Source organism: Rhinopithecus roxellana, chromosome 1 (assembly GCF_007565055.1).
Source record: "Rhinopithecus roxellana isolate Shanxi Qingling chromosome 1, ASM756505v1, whole genome shotgun sequence".
In the NCBI taxonomy this organism is placed as follows: Eukaryota; Metazoa; Chordata; class Mammalia; order Primates; family Cercopithecidae; genus Rhinopithecus; species Rhinopithecus roxellana.
In genome coordinates, this window is record NC_044549.1 from 81,670,146 (window position 1) to 81,697,706 (window position 27,561).

Consider the following 27,561-nt stretch of genomic DNA (forward strand, 5'->3'; position numbering starts at 1 on the left):
GGAGCTCTGTTGCTGTGGACAGTAGAGGAGATTTTTGGAGAGGGCATCTTTGAATTTGGAAGAAAAATGAAAATGTCTGATAGAGGAACTTTAGTTTTTGTGTAAGATTTGCTGCGAGTTGTGGGCTGTAACTTTCTCATCCATCTCTCCCTGAAACCAACAGGAACATCTTTGAGGTTGGTTTATGTTTTATTGTATGACTTAGTGGGCACAGAGTGAAAGCAGAAGTACCAAAGGGGTCCCAGCTTGTGTCCGAAGTGAACCACACTGACTTCTCCTTGAACGTGCGGGTGTCGTTAGGCCCTATCTTATCTTTCCCCACCACCTCTGTGTGCATTCAAGGCAACACTCACCTTTTTCCAAGTGTGTAGATGAAGGAGGCTCCCACCTGTTACTCCTTTCCCCTAGACTTCCTCAGACCTAGAGGAGGACAGCCTCTTCTGCTTTGAAGCTAAGAAAATAGATGAACGTCTGTGTCTTCTGCAGGTAAACCTGGATGGGAGCTGCCTATAGTCAATCTAACTTGATAGGGTGAAAAAGGAAGGGTTGAGACCACAAAACCCAGCAGGCCTTCACCTTCCTCCTGTTTCTTTCAGGTGGTGTTTCTCAACTTGGCTGCTCATTGGAGTCACCTAGGGAGGTAAAAAAAACAAAATGTCATGCTGCCATCCTGCCCCCAGAGCTTCTGAGCTAACTGGTCTGGAGTGTGGCCTGAGCCTCTGGAGGGGAATCAGTGACTGTGAGGGTGATGAGCTACAAGCCTGCCTCCCCTTTGACTCTGGCACAAAATATGCTCCCAATACAATGCCCCAAGTGCTCCAAAGCAATTCAGATGCAGCAGGTTTCAGTTGCAAATATTCAATTCTACTAAGGTTGTCTGTTTTTAGTACTCGTAGGAGAACCATGTGAATAGGACAACTGTCCTTTGAGGATGTTGCTCCTTGCCCATGAAGATTAATAAAATGGCCTGTTATGATTCCATGCAAGGATTGACACAGGCATGGTTTTAAAATGAAGTAACCACACTCACCGATAAACCAGTCTGGAGACACAAACATAAAACTCCTCTTTAACAACTCTCTTCTTTTAAAAGTACCTCTTGTTCATTCCTATCAGGCTAGAGATAGAGGCTGAGGCAGCCACAGAAAGTCATTCTGCTCACACCAAAAACAAAAGGTGAGCAATTTTCCAAGGGCAGGCACCCCTGACCTCTGCTCTTCAGCTTTTTCTTAATAAACCAGTCTCAGAAATTGAACCACAGAAGCTGCTGGTGGCGATCTCTTCTAGTAAATGGGTAAAAGGAAGCTGAGGGAGAAATGGCAAGGATCGGAGAGCCACTCCGATGAGTATCTCTGAAGTGATGCAATTATACTTCCATCTAGAGATAGGAAGGGGTTACCCCCAAGTGCAGCGGCCCAAAACTCAGCAGTGTGCAGTTGGACTCAGGAGAATAGAGCCACTGCCCAGTGAGCTTTGTAACTCAAAACTATTCCTCCATGGCACGTTGTACATGCTCATGAATAACACAACTTCCGGCAACGAGAAAGTGTAAATTCCCTTTAAGCAGGATCTGTTTCCCAATCCACTGTGCTTGCCTCCTTGAGGGCAGAGGATGGAGAAAACAGCCCTGAACACCATGTGGCCAGTCCCCTCAGGAGGAGAGGTGCAGACAGACATCTGTTCTGTGATGAGGTGGGGCTTCACCGGTAGCTGTGGTTTATAGAGCGACCACAGACTCGGCCTTGTCAGTGTTCCCTTTGAAGGGATAAAGTCAACAGGAGGAACAGTAAATGCAAGAAAGATGATCCCAAAGCTTGTGCTTGGGAGTGAGTGACCACAGCCTGCAGGGCTTACCACCTCCTGGCAAATGAAACTGCTTATACTTTGGTGCAGAACCAGGCAAACCCACCCTTGGAAAACTTCTACTACCACTGGGGCATTCCTTTGGTGCCCACTTGAAGACGGTGAAGCTTCTGTCTTCTGTGTTTGCTCTATTTACATCCACTTCCCTGTGCCTGTGCATAGCCAGGACGCCCCCCTCGACAACTTTCTCCTCCTGATGGGGCTTATGAAAGACGGGCTTTATTTGTCTGTAAATCTTCAGCTGATATTACTCTTCTCTACAACACAGTTGAAATGAAAAAGGATTACTTTATATTTACTTGTGTTTTTGGTGAGAAAAACTAATTTTGAGAAAGAAAGTCCCTACGATGTGAAATACTTTCCCTTCCTTCAAACCCTCTGAAGGGGCGAAAGCAAACCTAAAAGGCATACATGCTTTGTCATTGACTTTCTCTGACAGCTGCTTCTTATCGTGGTTTTGAGGGTGACCTTCCTCCAGCATATTCCTTAGTTGTAAGTTGCACTCTCCTTTTATAATCAAATTTAGAGCCAAGCATGGACCAGGCTACCTTGATAATTAATGGCTCTGTGAGTTTGCTGAGTGTGTTATTTAATTAACGGCACTTGCGTTTGGAGTGTGTACAACTCTGTAGCTGAATAAAAGGCTTATTTGCTGAATTATTATAGACATATACTCAAGGATTGTCACACTGAGAATTTGTTGGGGTTCGACACACTTAACAGCCTAATGGGGTTATTTTTTTTTTCTTTTCCACCATTTAAAGGTACTGAATTGGTATAACTTTGTTCTTTTGCCTTTTATATAGGCTCATACTACCATCTGAGAAAATCTGTAGGCTAATGGATAAAAGTCTATTACCTGGAGCAGGACGTTTAATAAAAACAAAAAGATGAAACCTTTAATATTATGTTTTAAGTACGAAATTGATGTTCAAATAAGTTATAGTCTACTTCAGTTTCTCACACATAGGCTAACCTGAATTATGTTCAAGTTCTACTTGGGACCAAAAGATCACGGGTTGAAACCTGGCAAGAAAACACAGTTGAAAGCTAGTAAGAACAGAGAGTATCTCACATGACCTTGCTTTTCCTGAGACTCCAGTCTTAGAATAAAATGTGTATTGCGGCAAGACAGATACACACATATGCAAATACCTTCTAAATATCCTGTATGGAAGCATCAACAGGTGAATCTCTATGGACTCGTTTCTATGTGTTGAGTAAGAGACTGAAAATATGAAAGGTCTGGTTTTAAGCTGTGTCGTTTCTAGGCTTTGTCATTCTGTGTGTCTAGGCAAGTTTTATACCCTCTCTGGGCTATAGTTTGTTTCTTTGCAAAGCAGTAGGTTGAACCATGTACTCTTTAAACTCCTTTCCAACAGTAAGAGACTCAAAGTCTCTAATTTTTCCAAGGAGGGATACGAAGCCCAGTGATAGAAAAGTTAGTTGATTGCTTACTTTGGGGACCTGAGGTTCATTTTTTCTCAAAAGAGACCTTTGAGTATATGAAGAGCCATATCTGTATGCCCTGCAAGAGGGCTAGGAGGCTAGTCCATTCTCTAAAGCGCAGCCAGATTGTCCAGGAGACAAGAACTACAGGCAGGGACCCGCTTTCTTCCCTCCCACTGGAGACCCCCACTGATGGAAGATACTGGTTAAAACATAGAAGGAAAAAAAAGCACTATTGTAGACTGGACACTTAAGGAAGGCCTTTCTGAGCAGGTGACATTTCAGCCAAATCCTGAATGGAGGAAGGAAAGAAGGGAGGACGCTCCAGGCAGACAGGGACTAGAAGTGCAAGGGCCCTGAGATGGGCTGTGTTTGATGTGATTCAGTAACAGCAAGGTAGCGGGAAGACTGGAACTGAGAGACTGAGGGGTTGCCAAGGGAGATGAGACTGGGCTTGATTCTAAGTCCTTTACTGTAGTGTGCAAAGCCTCATGAAATCAGGCCCTGGCTGACTCTGCAAAGTGTAGAAGAGAAGCATGATCTGGCTTCCCATTTAAAAGGATTGTAATTTTAACCCATTTTCTATTTTAATGTGTTCGTTCTCTTGTATGACCTTGGGTGAGTTTGAGGGTACAGATATGTATTTTAAGATCACAGTCAACAGTTGATATATAATATTCTATATAAGTTGTATTTTTAACTGCAGTATCATAAAGTCTTGCCCAGAACCAAGAGTTACTAGGTTTTGCTGAAAATATTTTTCTTCTACATTGTTGTACTACTTTTACTTTCAATTGAGTCTTTTTCTTCAAAAGGATTAAATAAATTAAAATTAACCACATACAAGATCTCCCACCTTAAAATTTAAAAAGTGTCCTAATAGATAGATTTTTTGAGAGGAGAGTAATAGAGCAAAACTTTGATAGCGGTATCAAAGAGAAATGCTGATTCACTACATTAGGTATGTTTCTTATTCCAAACTCATGATTCCAGAATCTGTAGGAACCACAAGAGATGGGATGAGAAGCTGGGGGCAGAGTTCTAACAGCAGCCCAGACCTCCACAGTGCCAAGATGGGCCATCTGCCTGTTAGAAGGGATGTTTCTCTTAGCAATGACTCTGGCTTATCATTTCTAATTTAACAGAAAAAAACGATTCAAGCAATATCATGTGCTTCTATGCCTTCAAAGCAATATCACACCATCAATTTGCAGCTCAGTGTACCAACAGTTCTAAACTTTTTGCGAGCTTCATGGGAACAAGATGTGGAGCTTTAGCAAAGGAAAATTGGTAAGAACATCTAATTACATTCAAAGTCATTTTTGCCTGTCTTAAAGGAATGAAAATGATCTGCCGGTTTTTATAGACCTTCTTGACCTAAAGATATCTGCTGGCAGAAAGAGAATCCTCAATTGGGTTCTTTTAATGCTTTAATTATTACATGATCTATCATCTTACGCACTGACTTGCACACTTTGAAAAATCTTTTAAATACGCATTAAAATTGATTGGCTAATCCCAGACCTTAGGGTGGCGCTTGGAGGGCATGTAATTGTGTGTGTGGGCACGGGGGTTTAGATAGGAATGACACAGAGTCAACTACTTCATAGCGGGATAAGGTGAGAAATCAATTTGGTCACAGGTACAGTTGACATTGTACTGCCAACTTGCACAGAACTCAGTCACACGCCCGCTTGTTCTTGAATCAGTATTATCACTTCAACTTCACCATCAGCTCCTATGAGGCAGGGATGAACTTCACCTAGTGTGCCTAGGACAGTGTTTGGCATCTCCTGCCTTAAACTTCTCCAAATGATGAGCAAGATGACTTACAGGAACTTCAAATCTACCTCATCCCAGTCGAGGGCTTCTATGTTTGTACACTAAATGGTAGGGAAGAACTCTGATTGGATGAGCTGGAGTCACATGCCCAGAACTGTAGGTTTTGGATGGGATTGGCAGCTCCAAATTCAAAGGTCTACTATACTCCATCCTGTACTCTACTTGGATCTCTCAACAATTTTTCAAATGTTTTGGAATCTAAGAGCTAATTGCAAACTCTTGGTGAAAAGCCCTATCTCTAGAGGAAGTGCTCACTGAAAGGTCTTGCATGAAGCCCTTGGGAGTCCTCACTGATCCCAAGAGTACAATATCTAATGCGTTACAGTCCAAGGTTGATTAGCCGTGATTCACTCCTGCTCATTGAATGCAGTTTCAGCTTTCAGACACATATTCAGTCTGTAACTGTCGCTGCATAAGGAAACAAGGGATAGCTCTGTTTCCTACAAGGGTTAGGAACAGGGATCATCAAATGCTGGCTCTTTTCCTGAAGTTAGTGCAGAAGCTAGAGTAAGGTATACCTTGCACCCTAGCTGTATTGGACAATTCTTGTCTTCAGATAGCTAGAGCTTATGTGGGGGATGATGTTTCTAAATAGAGAGCCACCATTTTTAGTGGAAAGGTAAGTGTGGGTTCCAGAGGCAGACTGTCTGGACTTGAACCCTGACTCTCAATGTATAACCTGAGAGACCTTGGGCAGGCAAGTCACACAGCTGCTGTAAGCCTCACTTTTCACATCTGAAAACCAGGGCAATACTAGAGGGTTGTTGCGGGGTTTAATTGAATGAAATCTGTAAAGTACTTGGTGTAACTTGCCCATGGTAAACTCTTCATAAGTGGTTTTGTTAAGAATTATTAATAATAAAGCATCTTCTCTGTGGTGATCTCCATTGCTCACTTCCTGAAATAACAATTTGTTTGGCCAGAGTGGCCTCTTCAAGTCAGGGAGGTTGGTGAGGAGGAGGAGTGCCAACTCCATGATGTACTGGCAGTGTGTCTGTAAAGATTATACACGGCAATTACTCTTTTTTTGTTTAAGCCTATTATGGAATACTTGAATATTCAGCCAGCAACAAGATGTCAATCTCTTTCTTCTTTTTCTTCCTGTTTTTTTTTTTTTTTTTTTTTTTTGGCTTAACTAAAAATTTTTCATTTATCTGATTTGCTTGTTCTTTTGATGCTGAAATATAACACACATACAGAAACATGCAGGAAATATGTATATGGCTTACAGAATAAATATAAAGCTAACACGTCTTGCCAACACCCACGGTGAGGAACAGAACATCGCCAACTCTTCCACTTTCCCACCCCACTCACTCCACATTTCCTTTCCAAATCACGGTTCCCTTCTTTCTTCCCCCGCAAAGGTAACCACTGGCCTGACTTTCACGGTGAGTGCTTCCTTGCTTTCCTTATAATTTTACCTTCTAAATGAATGTATCTCTAAGCACTATAATTGAATTTTGCCTGTTTTTCAACTTTATGTAAATGAAATCACACAGTATGTGTTCTTTTGTGTGTTTCTATTGTTCCACATTCTTGCAAACACTTGATATTGTCAGTCCTTTTACATTGTGACTATTCTCGTGGGTGTGCGGTGGTATTTTACTGCATTTTAAGCTTATATTTCCCGATGACTGAAGGTTATTGGCCATTTCAATATCCATTTTTTTGTGAAGTGTCTGTTCAAGTCATTGTGTATTTTCTATCGGGCTGCTGACTTTTTCTTATTAAATAGTAATGTGTTTTTCTTTTCTTCCTTTTTCATTTTATATTGTCTGGACACTAGTCCTTTGTTGATTATATAGGTGGCAAGTACCTTCCCCTCTACTGCAGCTTGTCTCCTCTCTGTCTCAGTGGTGTATTTTGACAAACAGAAGTTCTTAACTTGAATGTAGTCTAATGTATCAATCTTTTTTTTTCAGTAGTGCCTTTTGTGTCCTGTTTCAAAAGTCTTTCCCTATAGCAAGATTATGAAGATATCCTCTTATAATATCTTCAAAGCCTTCAATATTTTACACTTCATGCTTTGAGTTACAATCTGCCTGGAACTATCTTTTGCATGTGGTGTGAGGTAGGGTTTCTTTTCATTAGTTTTCTACATGGGTATCCAATTTTCCAAGAACTGTCTATTGAAAAGATCTTCCTTTTCTCATGGCTCTGTATTGTCATTTTTTTTTTTTATCATAAATCAAGTGTTCATATATGCCTGGATTTGCTTCTATGTCCTCTGTTTTGTTCTATCAGTCTAGTTATCTTTGTACCAATACCACGCTCTCTTAAACTCTTATAGCCTTGTAATAAGTCTTGATATCCTGTAGAGTGAGCCCCTCCAATCCCTCTAATCTTGTTTTTTCTAAGTCTCTGGCTACATTTCCATACGCATTTTAGAATCAACTTGTCGATTTTTATGAAAACCTATGGGAATTTGGATCTGAGTTGCTGTGGGTTTATAGTCAACTTGAGGAAAATTCTATCTTTATATTAATAAAATTCAGTCATTTACTTCTCCATTTATTTAATTTCTCTTTAATGACTGTTAACATTTTATTTTTTTTGTCTATAAGCTTTCATATCTGTAATTATTCCTAGGTATCTGATTTTTGATGTTAAAAGCAAACTTTAAAACTTTTCATTTTCTAACTATTGTAGCTGATACAGAGAAATTTAAAACACACACACACACACAAACCCTTGGATTCAGAGGCCTTGCTGAATTTACTGATGAATTCTACTTGTTTCTCTATAGATTCTTTTGGGTTTTCTGCATATATCATATTGTCTACAAACAATGACAGTTTTATTCCTCTCTTTCTAATCCTTCTACACCTTTTGTTTATTATTCTCACCTTTCTACACTAGCTAGGACTTCAAGCACATTGTGAAATAGAAGTGTTAATAGTGAATATTTTTATCTCATTTACAATCTCAGATGCATAGTGTTCATTTCATTCCTAAGTATAAAGTCCCTTCTACTTGTAGCTTTCCTAGACCTTTTGAATTTATTAAGTTAGATGTGTAATTTGATCAGTAATTTTATTTGCACCTACTAAGATGATCCTATCATTTTCTCCTTCATTAACCCAGGGAAAGACATCATTTGAAAGTCTAATGTGAAACAAAAGTTGTATTAGTCATGATGTCTTATCCTTTTCCCAAATCGTATGTGTGAGTGCATGCACAATGTGTCTATCATCTGTCTGATATCTCTTAGAATTTTGACATTTGTGTTTCCAAGTGCAATTAGTCTATAGATTTCCATTTTGTAATGTTCTTGCGAGTTTCATTTGCAACGTAAATCATACAACAAACTGGACAATTCAAGAGTTTCTTCCCCCCACCCCACCGCCCCTTTTCTTTGGCAGAATTTGAATAAGGTTCTTATTTATTTCTCAAGTATGCGGTAGAATTCACCAGTAAAGCTATCTGGGCCTGAAAATTTCTATGTGGGAAGGATTTTATTTCAGACTCAGTTTTCTTTAATCAGAATCAAATTTGATTCATATTTTCTTTTACACCTTTTGTCAGTTTGCGCTAGTTGTATTTTTGAGAAGCTTGTCTATTTAATTCAAATTTTCAAATGTATTGCTCTAACATTCCTTTTTAATGACTATAGTATCTATACAGAAGTTTGCCTTTTTCTTTTCAACATGGGTTTTTGTGCCTTCCCTCTTTTCAAAGACCCTACATTTGGCTTCATTGATCCTTTCAATTGCATTTATGTTTTCTATTTTATTACATTAAGATTTATTGTTATTTCCTTCCTCTTAATTTTGTGGTTCTCTTTTTAACGTCTCCAGAAAGATGTTTAGCACATTAACTTTTTTTGTTTTTTAAATGTTAATTCTTAATTTTTGTGGGTACATAGTAGGTGAATATATTTATGGGATGCATAAGATGTTTTGACACAGGCATGCAATGTGAAATAAGCACATCATAGAGAATGGGGTAGCACAGTAACTTTAGACTTTTCTTGAACAAGTGCATGCAAGTCATAATTAAAAGTAAATTACCCTCTCAACACACCTTTAGTTGTATCCCCAAGTTTGAGTTTTCTTCAATCAGTTCAAAATAGTTTCCAACTTCCACTTGATTTCTTCTTGTTTAGTGCAGTGGTGCAATCTTGGCTCACTGTAGCCTCAAACTCCCAGGCTCAAGCCATCCTCCCGCCTCAGCCCCACAAGTCGCTGGGACTACAGGTGCATACCACCACAGTTGGCTAATTTTTGTATTTTTTATAGAGACAGGATTTTGCCATGTTGCCCAGGCTGGTCTTGAACTCCTGAGCTCAAGCAATCCACCCGCCTTGTCCTCCCAAAGTGCTCGGATTACAGGCGTCAGTCATCACATCTGGCCCTTAGAATTCTTTTAGTATAAGTCTATTGGTGACAAATTCTCAGCTTTCATCAGAAAATGCTGTATCTTACCTTCATTCATGAAGTCATTCATTCATTCATTCATTCATTCATTCATTCATTCATTCATATTAACTGGTTATGGAAATCTAACTCAGTAGTTCTTTTGGCTCTTAGTCATATACCATGGTCTTCTGATTTTCATTTTTTTGTAGTTGTTGCTTTTGGTCTAATTATGTCTTCTTTGAAAAGCCAGTGATTTTTTTCCTTAAGTCTACATTTCTCTTTGTTTTTGCTTTTCTGCAATTTTATTGTAATGTGCCTAAGCATGGATTCTTCACTCATGCTTTGATTTTGCTGTGTTTTGGATTTTTGGATTGGTAGCTTTTCCTAGTTCTGAAAAATTGTCAGCCATCATCTCTTTAAATCTAGCTTCCACTGAAACTCTGTTTTCTCTCCCCATGGAAATATGAATAAATATCTATTTGACTTTCCCCTTGTATTTTATGTCTTTTGTTGTCTTTTCTACTTTTTCCTCCACTCTACCTCTACATGGTTCAGTCTGGCATTTTCATATGGCTCATCTTTGGGTTCACTAATTCTCTTTTTGGCTGTGAATAATGTGCTGCCAAATTCATTCGTTTGAGTTCTAGAATTTTTATTTGGTTATTTTTCTCATGATCTGTGTCTTTTTTTGTAATAAATTCTAGCTCTCTGCTAAACTTAAAAAGCAATCTTATCTTTTCTCTCCATAAATAAATGTAGATATTTTAACATCTATGTCTGATAATTCCAATTTCCAGGTAACCTGTGATTCTGATCTTGCTTGTATCAATTTCTGTCTTAAGCAGCTTGAGTTGCTATGACAAAATATCACAGACTGGGTAGCTTAAACAATAGAAACTTATTTCTCATAGTCCTGGAAGCTGGGAACTCCAACATCAAGGTACCAGCAAGGTTGGTTCATTCTGAGACCTCTCCTCTTGGCTTGTGGATGGCCACCATCTTGCTGTGTACTCACTTAGCCCCTTCTTTGAATATGCATAAAGATAGAAATCTGATGTCTATTCTTACCATTGCACCTACCCCACGATGGGGGCCCCACCCTTGCGACCTTATCTAAATCTACTTACCTCCTGAAAGCCTACTTCCTAATACCATCACATGGGGGTTAGGGCTTTAATAAATGAGTTGTGAAAGGACATGACATTCAGTCCACAACAACTTGTCTCATCACATGCCTTCTGTGTTTATGTGTGTGGGAAGGGCAGTGTGGCATTGGGGGGTACAAACATTCACAAATATACTGGGCATTCTGTTTGGAAACAAATGTGAGAAATAATTTCAGGTCTTGGTTGGTATCACTTTCTTCTAGAGAGGATTTTCTGGCTTCTGCCAGGAGTTTAATGGACTAGAAATTTGAGAGCACCTTAATTCAATTTCCAGTTGTGAGTTTCTTGGCTGCCCAGATGATTTGAAGTTGGGCTGTAGTTGGTGTAAGGGCTCAGTCTTATTCCAAGGGTATAACTCTCCCAGATGTTTGAATTCCCAGCCAGGGGTGGAGGTTTAGAAAGGACTCTACCATTGGAAAACTGACTTTCTTGCTTTATCTCCACCTGCCTCTCTGAGACTCACAAATGACCTCAATGGAAAAGCAACCTCAAACACGGGGCTCACTTCTGTGGATTTCTATCTTCCCTTGGCTCTTGGTCCTGTAATCTTTTGCTTCCTTCCCACTACTTCTAACATATTTAAAAAAAAATTCTGTGTAGTCTTTCTAGTTGAACACAGTGGGAGGATTGAGTCAAACTATTTCGTAATAAAAGCAGAAGACTGTTTTGTTTAATTTAATTTAATTTAGGAGAGCTAAATAATTAAACAAGGCCAAAGTACATAAGTAAGTGGCAGTCTTTTATTGCAAATATGCACACACTCTTCGGCAAGGTTCTCCGGTCCTCAGGTATGGGGCCAGGGAAGTTGCGCCGGTGCTCTTGGGTGAGGTTCTCCAGTCCACAAGTAAGAGGGGCTGAAGAAGTCACACCGGCTCCTGCCGGCGGCGGACTTTTATGCATTGGTACTGGAGGGGGGAGGGCAGTGGGCGGGATAAGGGCGTGATGGGGCGTCTCCATAGGTGTGGCCAGGTAAGTTTCGATCTCTTTGGATTGACGTCACCTGGCACATGCTCGGTTGATCTGCATCTTTCAGGGCGTGGGCTGCATTTTCCCACGTGTGGGAAAGTTGGTGAGGAAGAACCTGGAAGCAACATGGAGTGTGCCTTCTTGTTCACCTTCCTCCATCTTGTCCTTTCTCCCTCACCCAAACAAAGACAAACTTTTTTTTTTTTTTTTTTTTTTTTTTTTTTTTTTTTTTTTTTTTAGTGGTCTGAAAACATCCTGCTCTACAGATTTAATTCTTTAGTTACTGCTTAAACTAGTTTCTCATGACCTGAATATCCCTATAATTTATCATCTTCAAAATATACTAGAAATCATAGAAAAAAATAATGAATTTGTACTATTGGCATGCTGGTTTTCCATTCCATTATTTTGTGTTTCCCTTATAATAACCCTGGGATGTAAGTAAAATGCTTTCCCCATCATTGTAATTCAGAGATAAGGAAGGTGAGGCACAAAAGAGTAACATGTCCAGGTTCAGAGAGTAAGTGTGGTGGCAAATATTGATGGGGTTCCACTTTAAATTATTTAGAGATATTTCCACTGAGAGTAGAAACCAAACTGACAAGACAATTCAGATGCCATTCTTAGGTGACTGCAGAGTGTCTTTTTATACTTTCACTCGGTGGTGGATATGCCTGGTGCTTAGGACAGGGGATTGAAAAACAGGTTTCTTGTTGGGAGAGAGAGAGGCGCTGGGACATAATTTTCACCAAACTGTAATGTTCATTTTATCAGTCTTCTGTTTTCAAAGCACATTTTAAAAAGTTCTGGGTAAAACACAAGACAAACATTTGCTCTGGAGGACACATTACCTGCCACTTGACTTTTTCTTTTGATTCTGTGTTATTTACATGAAGCTTTAGTAGAGGGGGTAACCCCATGATAGGACTGTAAAATGATTATATTAAACTAAAATAGCCTGGCCAGTGCAGTGAGGGCTGGGGAGTTAAAAGAGGAGGTGGCAGACATTTGTCCCCTGAAAGAGTTGGGTATAAGACAGGAAAAGTTTATTCCCAAGATGGCTTCATTAGCACTCTCTTCCCCGTCTTTGTATGGTTCCCGGCCTCTCCAAAAAGCATGTTCTGCCTCAATTACCCGTGTAGGAGAAAAGAAGGAAAAACAGGTATCTGGAGGAAGAAGTGGCATATTACATGTATTTGGGTTGGGGTCTAATCTTACCCCACTTACACCACTGGGACAAGTGGTGACATTTTAATTAACAAGATGTTCCCTACTTAGCTCTATCCTCTCTTTTCCTCATGGTTGGGAAGACTTGAGTTTAATCCATAAGACACTCACAGTCTCAATTGCCCACCACTCATGATGAATTTGAGGTGGTAGAATACACTGAACTGCTTCTTAGATTCTCAGAGAAGTATTAAAGCCAGAAAGAGCATAATCTAGAGCTGACTCTGCTAGTGTGCCCTGTATTGATGATCCAGGTTAAGTATGTACATAATAACTTGATTGATGCCCCAGCATGTCAAAATAAGGGAGGATTTATTATGCAAGAAGTGGCTGAGGGACATTTTAGGCACAGGGTCAAATGAATTGCATAAATATTAGCTATTATGAAGCAGTGGGATCAAAGGTTATGAATGTGAATTTTCATAGCCTTTCTTCATATTAACCTACCACACTGTCTAGAAGAGTCTTCTTTCTCACTCTCCTTTCAGGTAGAGACAGAAAAAAGGGCAACACTGAAAGAAGCACACTATATAGAGTGGAGAGAAGGAAGTAGAAAAAGAAAAGAAATGTCTTAGGAGAAGAAAGATTTAGAAAGTTTTTGCTATATAAGAGTATGCAGATTAATATGCAGTTATCCATTTCTGGAGATGAGGATGAAAATGATGAGGGTGACAGTGACAGGGTTTGTTTTATTGTATTACCATTTGATTGTATTACCATTTTGCAAGACGTAAGTAAAGTCTGAAACTCTTAAAAAATTATCTTTGGCTATTTAGATTATACTTTTCTGAAAAGAACTCCGTGCTAATGGATCATGTAGTTTCAAGATTCACATGCGTTAAAATTACTTCAAGACACTAGTCATTTTTCAATTACCAGTAGAAATAAATCTCAAAGGAAGAGTTCTGCAGATTCTTGAGCCATCAATGGCCTGTAGGAAATCTTTTGAACAACTGGATACATGTTAGAGAAAGCTGGGTCTTGTTAAAACATTTTTAAAATAATTAAACTAAGCCAAAATCCATTTTGGATCCATGGGGTAAACTGTCTCATAGAATGTTTCTAAAGGGAAGTTTTTAAAGTGTACTTGGATGGTCACTCTTTTAAGTTGTTGTAACATACATCATTTAATGAGACATTTGATTTGATGGTTTATCAAGTTTCCATGATTCTGTGGTTTATTATTCCCAATTTAGGCACAGGGAGTTGGTTTATAGTTATCTAATCCAGGTAATAGAGTATTTAATTTCCTGTCACTCAAGCCAGATTCTAGAAATGTAATCTAAATAGAATGAGGGGAGAGGCAGCCAGATCCAATAGAAACTGAACTGGAGAAGTAAGGAAAAACCAATTGAAATCTCCCTTCTGGCTTCTTTTAAAACAATGGGTCCTTTGTCAGGCAAAGAGCTTTTTGAACACACTGAAGTATCTTTAGCCTTAAAAGAAGTATCTTCTCTTGTACCTGTATCCTAAAGAAAATCTGTTTTCATAACAATTTGGGAACAGCTGAAAGAGTTTCATAATTGTTGTGAAACTTGGAGATGGCTGAAACATTTAAATTGGTATTGAGTTCCTCACATGGGAGTTATCTAGTGGGTTTAAGATTAAATTGGTGATGAAGCTGAATTTAAAATCCACCTTTCCCCCAAGAAAATATGAGAGTACTATGGTCAGCTTCCTGGGTCTTTCTCATTAGAGGCTTCTGTGCTGACAGTGGAACATCCCTGAGGTGGTTGAGATTTGGGGTAGATTTCAAAAGGTACAATTTACAGACCAGAACATGTGCTAAATAGGCAAACCCGTCCTTTCTCAATCACCTTGACTGTCCACAATTATGATATAAGGGTGATCCAGTGGCTGAAATTATGGTGATTTTTCAAAAACGCCAGTGTTGAAATTTTGCCTTGACAGTACATCTATAACTACTAATAATGCTGTTTTGGGCTGACTCAGTTGCTTTGAAATTGCACGGCCCCATTATGAGTAAATGAGAGGCAACCAATTATCTATAAAATAACGACATGCACAGAGGAGAGCTTGATGAATTACAAGTGAGCTCTGCTGACACAACAGGGTGTGGAAACCTTCCCTGCTCTGACTTTCCATCAGAATTAGGAGTGATGCTTGCATATTTTACCAACAACATATCCCCCTCAATTCTAATGTGGAATGGGAGAGGGGAGGATGGGGAGATGGCAAAATCTTCCCCTACTAGTCACTAGGACACATGCCATTGCTTTAAAATTAAGTATAAAAACTGCTTGGCTGTACAGAGACAGCAAATCCAAGTATCAATAGGTGCGTAAAGAATTACCATCCTCCAGGAAGGAGGCAATGTTAGATAAGAAATGCAGGTCTCTTGTCATCTAATGTGATTTAGAACATAGACTAAAAGAGCCATTGCAAATCCTTTATCCCGGAACTCAGTGCAGTGTGTAGGGAGCCAATGCATAAATTCACCTATGCAGAGAGCAAACGCTGAATTCCTGGAACCAGAGGATTGCCAGCCTCATCAAGGATCTGTCACGTGGTGAGTGAGACCACTGCAGCTTCATTCAGCAACCCTTGAGCTGTTGAGCTCCTTGTGCATGGTGAAGGCAATAACCCTTTCTCACTATTGCTCAAGAAACTGCAATTCAAAGTCATTTTCTGTTAGGCAAAGGATACAGAGAGCAGCTAAAACACCAAAATCTCCTGGAAGGTTATGTGGGAAGATAAAGAGAGTTCTACACAATTAATCCGATGTTGGTGTCTTGATGGCTTCAAGAGGCTGAGGAGACAGTACATAGTTTCAGAATGTTTACCTTTGTTGTCCTAATGTTACTCTTGCTATGCTGAGGATTAATTCTTTATATATAAAGAAGATATAGAACATAATACTTAAAAAGGAGTTGCTAGGTGTATTAGTTTGTTGTCATACTGCTAGTAACAACATACCCAAGACTGGGTAATTTATAAAGGAAAGAGGTTTAATGGACTCACAATCATGGAGGAAGGCAAAGGAGGAGCAAAGGCACATCTTACATGGCAGCAGGCAAGACAGCATAGGCAGGGAAACTGTCCTTTATAAAACCATCAGCTGTCATGAGACATATTCACTATCAATCATGAGAACAGCATGGGGAAGACCCTCCCCCTTGATTCAATTACCTCCCACTTGGTCCCTCCCATGACATGAGAAGATTATGGGAGCTACAATTCAAGATGAGATTTGGGTGGGGAAACAGCCAAATCATTTAACTAGGTATGTCCACTCCAAACATTAAATCAAAAACAGCTTTTTGGTCTTATACTCCTTATTCTTATATAGGGCATCTCTGGATATAGGTGTTTACATTCTTCTTTGCAATCTGTTGGTTTTAAGATAGACTACTGGCAAGCAAAATGTCAGGGGCAAGCACTGAAATTTGACTCATCAGTCCTAGGGAAGCTGACTCTTTGGTTTTCCCCCATGTACCTTGCCTTCTTGATATGCCTGGGGCGGGGGGCGGGGGGCGGGGAGCGGGGGAAGGGGGCGGGGGAACAGGTACGAGGCGGTGGGGAAGGAGTACTGATTTAGGGTTGAAGCAGGTCTAAAGCCAGCTTGCTCTGGGTTTCAGATCTGGCCTCCACTGATGTTTCTCCAAAGTTGGGAGTCATATTCCTGTTTAAGATAATCTTAAGTGATCTACATTGAATCTCTGAATAGGTTATTGTCTTTAATCCTTCTGAATATGCCAAATGGAGAGTTTCAGTTTAGTGCTAGAATTAAATGCCCTTCTAATGGTGGCTAGCTTCACTTTTTAACAGAGACTGAATCTCACTCCTAGTAGCTAAGGCAAGCAACTATGCAGAGCTGGAAATCATCAGCATCGTTTTTCTCTTATGTTTATTTTTATGCTTCTAATTACAAGTAGTACTTGCTTTTCATTGAGGCTGAAATACAAAGTTTAAGATAAATGTACTAAAATTTAAAAAGTGCATCAAGTAAATAATGCTGTAAGTGGTCCACAAAGATAAGAAAAATCATGACAAAATGGGAATGAATGCAATTTGGGAAACACTGTATTCGCCCAAGGTCATGTTTATTTAGGCATGTGGTCAGATGGTAAGGAAAAGAAAGAGGGAGGGCATCCTAGGCAGGAACCAGCATGAGCTGAAAAACTTGCAAGTAGAACAAAGTTGGTTGGGGAATACAGGCCCATTTTGGTTTCTGCTACCTGGCTGTAGTGTGACCAGGGAGGCAGGTGCTGGACAGGGTTGTATTAACAAGGCAGGTAAGGAAGTCCAGCAGGTGAGGAGGTGGGAGGTCCTCAAGGCAGAAATAGGCCAGTAGATAAGGTGAAGAGGCTAAAAAGACTATTTGGAGGGAGGGTACAAGGAGAGATGGGACAGGGAGAAGGAAGTGGCTAGAGAGGTGAGCTCTTTTAGCAAGGAGGGCAGTACACAGACTAAAAGAGAATGGCCTTTAGGGCGGGACTGCCTGGGTTCAAATCTGAGCTTTGCCACTTACCATTGATTGGCCTTGAACTAATACTTAACATCCCTAAGACTTAGCTTTCTCATCACTTGTAAGACAGGATAATAACAGAGTCTACATCTTATAAATTCTTAGCAAGTGTTGGCTACTGTTATCAATTCCAGGGCTGAGCCCTATCATGTCTGCCTCTGTGCATGTTTGTTAAGAACCGTGTGGTTTTGCAGAGTGAGCACCATGAATGTCTTTAAACTTGCTCTGCCTAAGACTAACTTGCTGCTGAGGGAATAATCACAAATGCTGGGGAAGGTCAAGTCTATCTGAACTTCAGATTAACAAACAAGTTTTAAAGTCTAGCTATGTCCAAATATTTCATAATTGCCCTATTAACACATTTCACGAATTTCAGGAGTTTCATGAACCACTTAAATGTATACAAATTCAATATGTAGACACACCTTTTTTTGAAAACGGGAGAAATAAGCAGGTGGACCAATCCAATGATTGAATTTCCTTTAAAAAATTACTATAATAGGTTTGTTGCCTAATGCATGGCAAGTCAATACACCGAGACACAGGGTTGCAGCAGAGAAGGAAGTTTAATCATAAGGCTGCCGAATAAGGAGACAGGGGGAAACCTCAAATCTGCCTGTCTGAGCGGTTTAGGTCTTAGGTATTTTAAGGGGGTTGGAGTGACCGAGGTAGGGGATCATTGATTAAAGAATACAGGATGAAGTCACAGGATGGTGAGATGAAGAAACTACATTTTCATGCTGATTCAGTTCCTCGTGGGGAGGGGGATCTTCAAACTGGTTGGTATTAGCTCTTTTGCTGGAATTCAGGATCTGAAAAACATGTTAAGCAATTTTTAACAAACAACAAAAGCCTTATGATTCTAACATCAGAAATCTCTGTAGGAACAATGAGGAGGCAAACTGTTGGCATCTGGTGCTCTGTGACTTTGGTTACGAAGAAGTAGGCCAAAGTGCGGCCTGATTAATGCTTAATTACAACTATATTTCTGTCCAGAACCCAGCATGTAATTCTTGTTAACCCTGGGAGGACAGTTTCAACAGAATGTTTCCTTTGTCCTTAAAGGGAAGTATATTTAGTCCCATTATACTCCAGGTAATGATGATACTCTTGGCAAAAATCTTAGGACCCTAAGTGGTTTGCCACCTCGCAACCTATATTATCCATCCTAGTCTTAGTTACCACATCTGACTGCTGGGAAGACTGAGGGTGATTTGTTTGTCTGTACACAAAAACCTTTAAAGAGAACTACAAATGTTAGTTAACTTAAAAATCCAAAGGCACAGTGGCAATAGTTTGTGTAACAAGTTAGGGTAAATATCTTTCTGGTAAGATGTACAAGGGAAGTCAATTTACCTAGAAGACAGGAGATGTCAGGCCTCAAGGCAAGACAGAAGCAAAAACTGACAAAGCAAAGCCTACAGGAAACTTGGGTAATAAGTTTGAATCTTCTTAAAGTGTCTAGAAAATGCATTCTAAGACAAAATCCTACAATTCAGCAAGCCTTGGGAAAAAACCTAAAGCTTTCTAGCCTCTACCTGAAAATACCCACTACATAGGAAACCCAGGAGAAAAACTTCAACCTAGGCAGTCAAGTCTGAGGTATTGTTACCCCATTTAAATTTGAACAGGGCACTCTAAAATGACATACTGGCCTTCATAAGAGGAATAGAAAGAGGTTTGTAGTCATGCTCATAGGCCTATGTTCTTAGGTAAAGTAGCTTGATCCTTAAAAAATGAGAGAGAGATGCTGAACAGTGGAAAAGGTTAAAAATAAAATATGAAAGACAGCCTCTGCTATAGCACTTGCCATATCCCCCCAGGCAATTGAGTGCAGAGCTGACAAACTTATGACATGGGAGAATGAAATAAGCTTTCTAGAATGCAAGGATCTGAGTACAACACCATGTTTGAACAACAGTAGGGGAAAAGGTAGTCTGGGTCTTTAAGTATTTAGAATACTCTAAAAAGAGGGCTGGGGAGAGAAAGGCCAAGTGCACATATATTTAAAGCTATCCAGTAAGACTTACATTTCAAAGTGAAATCAGAATACGATGAATGTGTTTTCTAGCTAAAAATCATGATCACTAAGTGGTTGATACAATTTCTTTCCAATCAATTGCTACCAGCATTTGCTCACTAATTTTGTTTTTTATTTATATCTGATCTACTTCTGCAACTTATAACATGAACATATTTATTCACAGGCCAGATGAAGAATTGCCTATTTCTAATTTGGAGTTATCTAATTCTAAAAAGGAAAAAGAAACTATTTATAGGAGAGGATCTGTAACTGGGGTCCATGGGAGTTTATTAACAGGTTTGCCAGAAAAAATACAAGATGCCAGTTAAATTTGAATTTGAGATAAACAAGTAATTTTTTTAGTCTAGATACATGCCAGTATTGCATGGTAACCCTATGTTTATAAACAAATTTCAGAGAGATGGATACATTTATCTCTCTCTCTCTCTCTCTTTTTTTTTTTTTTTTTGAGATGGATTCTCCCTCTGTCACCCAGGCTGGAATGCAGTGGCATGATCTCAGCTCACTGCAACCTCTGCCTCCCAGGTTCAAGCGGTTCTCCTGCCTCAGCTTCCCAAGTAGTTGGGATTATAGGCATTAGCCACTGTTCCTGGCCATCTTTCATGCTTTTTGTTTACAGACCAAACACATCACCCTCAGTCATTCCAGCAGTCTACTATGAGAACTGAGACTAGGAGGGATAATATAGATTGCCAGATAGATCTAGGCATGAGTTCCTTAGACACTGCATAAAAATTTGGAGTAGAACCATTCTGACAAGGAAATTGGCTATAGCTATCTATCTTTCTACCAGAGTCTTAAACCTATGATCTCTCAACAGTTAGCCATCATTAAGGCAAAGATTAATTCTATCAAGCCTTGACTTTTCCCTGTGGCCTGAGCTTCCTAGCAGCTGTACATAAAGAGAAACGTGAAGGGCAATTTACCAAATAGCAACTGAAGAGAAGAGTCCTCTCAGTGAAAACAGAGGAGTTTGCCTGGGGGCGTGGTAGGGAGGCAGAGAAAGCTGGTTTACAGGGCCTTGCAGACAGACTTGAGCCTGAGGGCCATTGTCACACCTTAAGGTAGGGTTGACCTTTTAAACAAAAAGTTGTGCATGACAGAAGGTCTGCTTTGTGAACACTGGATTCTGGAGGAGCACCACCACAAGAAAGACTGGAGAAAGGTGGTGGTGGGGTGGGGGCACTGGCTTGGAAGAAGGGCGTGAAGAGGCAGGTGGAAGAGACTGGGAGGCTGGGAATACAGTACTCAAAGGCCTGCAGCTTGCAGCCACCACCCAAGGATGCTGGTGAAGGTGTTTTTGTGCATCCCCATTCTGAGAGTGCAGCCTCTTTCCTGAGGCCCATGGGAGGGTCTGGGTGATGATAAAATGCGGTCTTTACCTGTGTCACTGAAAGTAGACCCGCAGAGCTGCAGCTTCTTCTGCCATTTCCTCCTCTGATCTCCAAGAGACTGGGGAGTCCTCCTCTTCCTTGTCATGTTTCTGGAGCTTTGGAGAAAAAAAATGGAAGAGGCTCTTTCATGGGCCCTTGGGATCTCCTTGAAGAAATTTCGGGGGACTGGGGGAGACTGAACACAATTTGCAAATTAGAGGCTGGTAGGTGTATCATCTTTTAATTGTTTCAATTGCCAAAACTTGCAAATGGAGAGGCTTTACACAAGAATCCACATTTAAACAATCGGATCATTTGCCTTCTTGTAATCATCTACTGAGGTTGAGAGGGGTGATGATATGATATAGGTCTGTGTCCTTGCCCACATCTCCTGTCAAATTAGACTCCCCAGTGTTGGAGGCAGGGCCTGGTAGCAAGTGATTGGACCATCAAGGCAGAATTTCCCATTGGTGCTGTTCTCATGACAGTGAGTTATTGGGGGATCTTATTGTTTAAAAGTATATAGCACCTCCCTTCACTCTGTCTTCCTCCTGCTCCAGCCATGCCCTTCCACCATGATTGAAAATTTCCTGAGGTCTCCCCAGCCATGCTTTCTGTACAGCCTGAGAAACCATCAGCCAATTAAACTGCTGTTCCTTATAAATTACCCAGCCTCAGGTAGTTCCTTATAGCACTGTAAGAATGGACTAATACAGGTGGTCACAGATTGGGATGAAGTGGGGGAATGGGGTGCATTTGCCATTCCCATAATCTCCCCCACACTCTTCTAATTTTCTTATGTTTAATAGGCACCATTCATTTATTTTACTTCCTGGAGTTTGAAGGCATTGAGTTTGCCACCAACCCATAATCCCTCCTTCAAGGTGGGCTGTGGTTTACCTCTTACTCTCTTTGGTTCAGACTCTCTTACATGAGCTCTGAGCAGTTTTGTTCAGTGAACCAAATTTATGATAATAACATAAGGGCAATGAGAACTGAGTAAGTAGTAAGTATTTCCATTAAAAGAGGCTTCAAGTAGGGAAACAGCAAAAAAAGATTACATGAGAAAACAACTTACAAAAAATTAACAATTGGTCTCAAAATTAACACTTGAATCATTTTAAATTCCTCCTCAGATTACAGGTATATTTATTTTAAAAAATTGTGTGTATGTCTGTCTCAGATTTACATATAGAGTAAATACAACTGCAATTCTATCACAGAGGATGTTCTCAGAATGCTCTTCCTTAGAAAAGCTCAATTTTCTCCCTTAACCTTCTATTATGATTCAATTTCATTAACTAAATTTCTTGTTCCTGTGTGTGGCTCTATACATTGTAAAATGCTGCAGGTTATCCGTTCATTCTTCGTGGGAATGCAAAGTGTAGTATTTTGTGTTATGTGTTAAAAGTCATTTGGGATTGAGACAATTTAATAGCACCAATGATAGCTAGCATTTATGATGTGAAAGGCGCACATTATTTCTTTGATATACATTATTTCGTTAAATCCTTACAAGAACTTATAAAACTGATGCTACTTAACCCCATGTTACTGTGGAGGAAACTGAGTTCTAAGGAAGTTCATACCCTGGTCCAAAGATCACCCAGCTAGGTAGTGGTAGTTGCCAGTATTATCCCCAACAACTTTTGCCTTTTTATTTATCCTGAAGGATCTAAAGTGTCCCTAAAGACCATTCCACAGATACTGTTCCATTCCCTTTTGTAAAAGGTCAACTTAACAGATATTAAAATGTCGACTTTTTAAAAGTTGATCCTTTGAAAACAATTTTGCCAACTCAGCAAAAAGTCTATCAACTAATATAATGACTTTTGCTATCTCAGGCCCCAAACTCTAAATTTAACCTAGAGGCCTCTACCCTGGCAGCTTGCAGCAGATGGAGAAATTTCCCCATTTATTGCAGCTCAACGTTGATACAGAAGGCAAAACAGTGAGGGAACCATAGCCTTGCACTCCAGCTGAGCTATATTTCCACTCCTGGTAAGTTTGAGCCTAAATGAGGTTCATTAGCATATAACCAGGCCACAGATACGTTTATGAGGGTCATGGATCTTCCCTTCAGAATTTGGCTGCCAGCACGCTGGTTTTACATTTTGCCATGTAGATTTAATTCTCCTTAGTGGAAGAAAACCACATTAAGAAGTCATTTCCTTTCTTGCAGAGGCAAACAGGCCGCAGTTGCTACAGGCAAGTCAAACGGGATTGCTATTCTTCTACTCAAGAACTAATTTTCATTTTGATACTACCTTGAGGTCTGTTATAAATCCATCTTATAACAATTCAATAGGATGACAAAGAAACACGCAAAGCCCAGGAAATACGGCCTTCCCACTTCTGCTACTGCCATTGGAAGACACAGAAATCAAGCATTAAGTGGCCTCATCAACACAGATCATACCAGATGAATCCAAATAATTTAGAGCCTGTGAATGTTAATGCCTTCCTGGTTATTAGGCGACCGTCTGTTATTGTCATATGCTTTACAGATGGCAACATTGTGCCAACCCTTGGAAGTTGTTTTTTGGGAAACAGGAAATAAATAAAACAAAAACTCATCATCTTTGCAAAAACTGTTGTACATAGCTTTTAAAAGTTATGAGATTTCCCTCCTAAAAGCCCCAGATGGAAGCATGTGGTCCTTTTTAGAACAGCGGCGCTCAACCCTGGTTGCCCATTGTAATCATCTAGGAAGCTTTAAAAAAATGTAACCCACCCCAGGTATTCTGATTTAATTGGTCTGGGGCAGCTTGGCTTTGGGGATTTAAAACAAAACTTTCCAGTTAATTCTAAGGTGCACTTATTGTTGAGAATCACTGCTTTTGGGAGAAGTGTATAGATAGAGCTAGAGCCCACACACATATAGAAAGAATACGTTCGCCTTTAAGCACATTGCTTCTGAGACTATCAACAGTACCACTGCTGTCCTTTGCAAACCTTGCCCTAGAACTGCTTTTCTTCTATTTATGCTCTGTCCATGGGATGTCTGGCCTACAAGGCTTGTCTTAGCAACACTAAGATGCAGAACTAAGATGCAGATGCACTTCAGGAGCCTTTGAATGTTTTTAATCTCCGCAGAAATAGGGAGCCTGGGAAAGGCCGTGGTAGGCAAGACTTGTGTCCTAGAAGATCCACCCAGGTGACTTGAAGATTAAAAATGCTACAGTTTGGAGTAAAGTTCCGTTTCCCTAAAGCAACCAAAGAACCTGGTGGCTACAAATTCTTGCCTGGCTAACAGAGAGAAAGCCCTAATGATCTGAAATAGTAGTTTATCCAAAAGGCATTATTTGTTAAATAAAAGTTAAAGAAACTTTAACAGACGAGTTTCACTTCTGATAAGCCTTCCAGAGGGACAGACCTAGCACTGGAACGCTGAACCAGACAGACTCCTTTATTGTTCTCCTGGGGCACCCAGGTAGGGAGGGTGGACACCAAAAGGCTGATTCTTAGTGAGCTGGGATTACAAAATGGGAAGGGTGCTGGATAGAGCTAGCCCCATTGCAAAGGCTTTTAAGTATCACCTTGGTTTCACAAAGAAACGTTATGATAAAGAGTGATGGAGGGAAAGAGGTTATCCATGGATCATCCAAAAATGGCTCTCCAAGAAGGCGGGAGTTAGGTCTGAGCTTGAACAATGAGAAGAACAAGTTCCTTTAACCTCTTTGTGCCTCAGTTTTCCCCTTTGTAAAATGGGAGTAGGGAAAAGAAGAGTGAACAGTGCCATACCTGACACATGGTTAAGTCGTATTTAATAGTCCCTGCTGCTGCTGCTACTGCTGTCAGTCATTAGCATTATTTTTAGGCTAAATAACACTGACCTAATGACAGCAAGCACTAAAAACTCCACAGAGGTTGTTTCTAGGAATAAAAGTATTTTGCATCTCCATGGTTCCCCAATGATCTGTATCTTTTGGACCTAACTACTTTGTAGAAGGATTAAGAGTTATGATGAGAATTCAGATCCCAACCAACTTATTATAATGAGACACCCAAATCTGGGGAGGAAATATAGCTGCTTCAGCTCTAAAATGACCCTCACTAATCCCGAATCCTCAGAGTTGTTGTATGGAATAAGGTATTAATTGAGGCTTCTCACAGTAAAAGCTAACGACCTATGGTAAAAGAATAGGGTGGAGGTCAAAGGCAGTCAATACCCCAGGAGTATGGTTGCCAGATTTCCAGATATAGCACATAAAAATACAGGGCACTCAGTGACTTGTTTTAGGATCAGGATGTCTCATACAGTATTGAGATATCCTTGTACTGAACAATTATTTGTTGTTTACCTGAAATACAAATTTAACTGGGCTTCTTGTATTTTATTTGGCAACTCAACCTAGCAGACCCCTTAAAAAAGTATCACAGGAAGAACTTGGCTTGCATTTGGTAACTAGGTTGTTCCCAAAGTTGCCTGGCTGTGAATCCTGGAAAAAACAGAGGAGACCATAAGCAGGAAGATAACATTCAAGGCCATTATTTTTGCACTCTAGGGCTTATTATTATTGCATGGAATGCAGTGTAAATCAACCCGCACTATTTTAATTCCTTCGTTCACCAGTTCTAAAACATTTTTTTCATATTTTAACAACTTTGAAATCAAAACATGTCCTATAACCAACAGTATGTCATAATTTAATTGGCAGTGTTTTTCTTTCTTAGTAGTACATAAAATAACCGCACTTCCAACGGACTGCGTCTGGGATTCAGTGCACTATAGTTCTCCATCTCTCCTTTCTGCACGTAAGTCACGTAAGTTAAATGTGACTCTGCTTGCTCTGAAAATGCTCAACACCCACACTGATGTGTTACATACTGGTTTTCTTCTGATGCAACAATAATAGTTAAAACGGTTTTCACAGAAGCTTTGTTCTTTAGAGGAAAGTACATGCCAAAGTGACAAAGTTTGCAAAAACTTGAACCAAAGTCTTCATTCACATTCAACAGATTGAAGTCTGTGATGGCCTCTCCAAGCAAATTCTATTTCTGCACAGCTTTGAAAAGAGATTTTTTTAAAAAAATCTCTCTTCAGTCTTCCCACTTTATCTGCTAGAAATGGATTTTGGGGAAGGTAGTGTTAACAGGATTTCTGATTGAAGAACTGATACGTGTCGATTTTGACATTGTGCTCCCTCCTGTGCACTGAGTTATCACAAGGTATATGGGGTAATGATTAATTCCCTGCTGTACTGCTCAAACTGCCTTTGCTATTGACATTTTTAGAGCTCCGTAATGGAATGCAGTAGGAGGAATGGTTCACAATAATTTAAATGTTTTTCCGAATTTGGAACTAACCTGGAGTAAAATGTCAAATTGTCTTCAAAAGGGGGAAAACTAATTTAATGCTCTTCTTACAGAAGCAAATGGCTGAATATAAATTTGGATTTTTTATAAAATAACATATTTCATTATTACTTTAATAAAACAACATACAGAAGTAGAGAGCTTAAATAAACCATTTCTTATGGGTTGATGGTTCTGTTTACACAGGAGTTTATATAAAGTCTCAAAAGGAAAATAACTGTTTTTTTTTTTTAAGATCTGATCCTCTGTTATTACTTTCTATTCAACCAAGATTTGATGAACACGTGATATATTACAGGCTCTGTTCTAGGACTTATGAAAGATAATGAAGGTAAATAAGCCCAAGATCTTTACCTCCTCAGGTTCACCACTCAATAGGGCAGACAGGTTCGTGCATAGATAATTTAATACTGGCCTAACTACTGAACTAGAAGTTCCATCAAAGTGTTCTTGGAGTATTTGGGGCAGGGAGAGAGAAAATAATTCTTGCTGGAATTGGGGTCTGAGATTGACTTTTAAAAATCAAGGACTTGGACTGGGATTAAAAGATGATAATGAGATTCTGAAGAAAGGATAATTCTGGGCAATGGGAACAGCTTCATTAAACACATGATATCTGTACCAGTTCCCTAGCAAGGCAACTTGTACCCATGGTCAGCTTCACCAACTAATTACAGCACTGTTCCCTGATGAATCCTGACCTGGCTTCTAGGCAGCTACTAACATGTATCAGAGTTAGCAAGAGAGCTGAAATTTGCCACTCTGAGAAGCCTTAACATTCCATTGTTTAAAGATGGAATATGCACCCATGACAGGGGTCTAAAAGATGGTCTCCGGTCCTACAAATGCAAAGCTGCAAACAGCTTTGAATCTTACTGAGATAAACTAATTCCCTTTTCAATGATCATTCAGTCCATCTTACTGTTCAAGAATAAAGTCTCAGTGGTACTAGTATGTCCTTGATAAGGTACCAACGGCACCTCCAAGAGAAAGAGAAGAGCCATCCAGACTGGCTAGAATATAATAAGATTGTTTTGTTTAGATCATATTTATTTTTAGGGGTATCTCTCATTTATGACAAATCATGTCAAGTCTCCTTTTAAAGTAAACTTAAGTTAAAAATAAGAATCAATTTTAGAAATATATGAAATGAGACGGCATGAAAATATGGCATTAACAGCTTGAGAAATGGCCCTTGGGGAAGGAAGTACAACTGAGGTGGGAAAGGGTGACTCAAGATGTGAGGGTGATGCATTGGCCTTTAACACTTGTGGGTGGCAGTTTCTACTGGGCTGAGTTCTAGAAAGCTTCATTTTTTATGGATGCATAGGAGTCAAAATAATTTTATGTTATAAGAGCTCTGTCAAAAGATGGTATAGGGGATGGTAGAATTTTGGATAGGGCAGGCTTCTAAAGGAAGGCTTCACTGAAGAGGTAGCATTTAAGAGATGTGAATAATGAG

At 39.8% G+C, this 27,561-nt stretch overlaps 1 protein-coding gene across 10 annotated transcripts in view; it reads right to left on the minus strand.

Annotated features, from left to right (window-relative positions):
- Positions 1 to 17,910: 17,910 nt before the first annotated feature.
- Positions 17,911 to 27,561, minus strand: part of FHIT (fragile histidine triad diadenosine triphosphatase) — a 1,520,982-nt gene continuing 1,511,331 nt past the window's right edge. For all 10 annotated transcript variants that reach the window (XM_030927077.1, XM_030927123.1, XM_030927074.1 and 7 more), the window contains 2 exons: positions 20,790 to 20,896; positions 17,911 to 18,175 (listed from right to left, as the gene is read on the minus strand). In XM_030927077.1, coding sequence (XP_030782937.1) covers positions 20,795 to 20,896 — 102 coding nt within the window. In that variant the 3' untranslated portion in view covers positions 17,911 to 18,175; positions 20,790 to 20,794. The remainder of the gene's footprint in view (positions 18,176 to 20,789; positions 20,897 to 27,561) is intronic.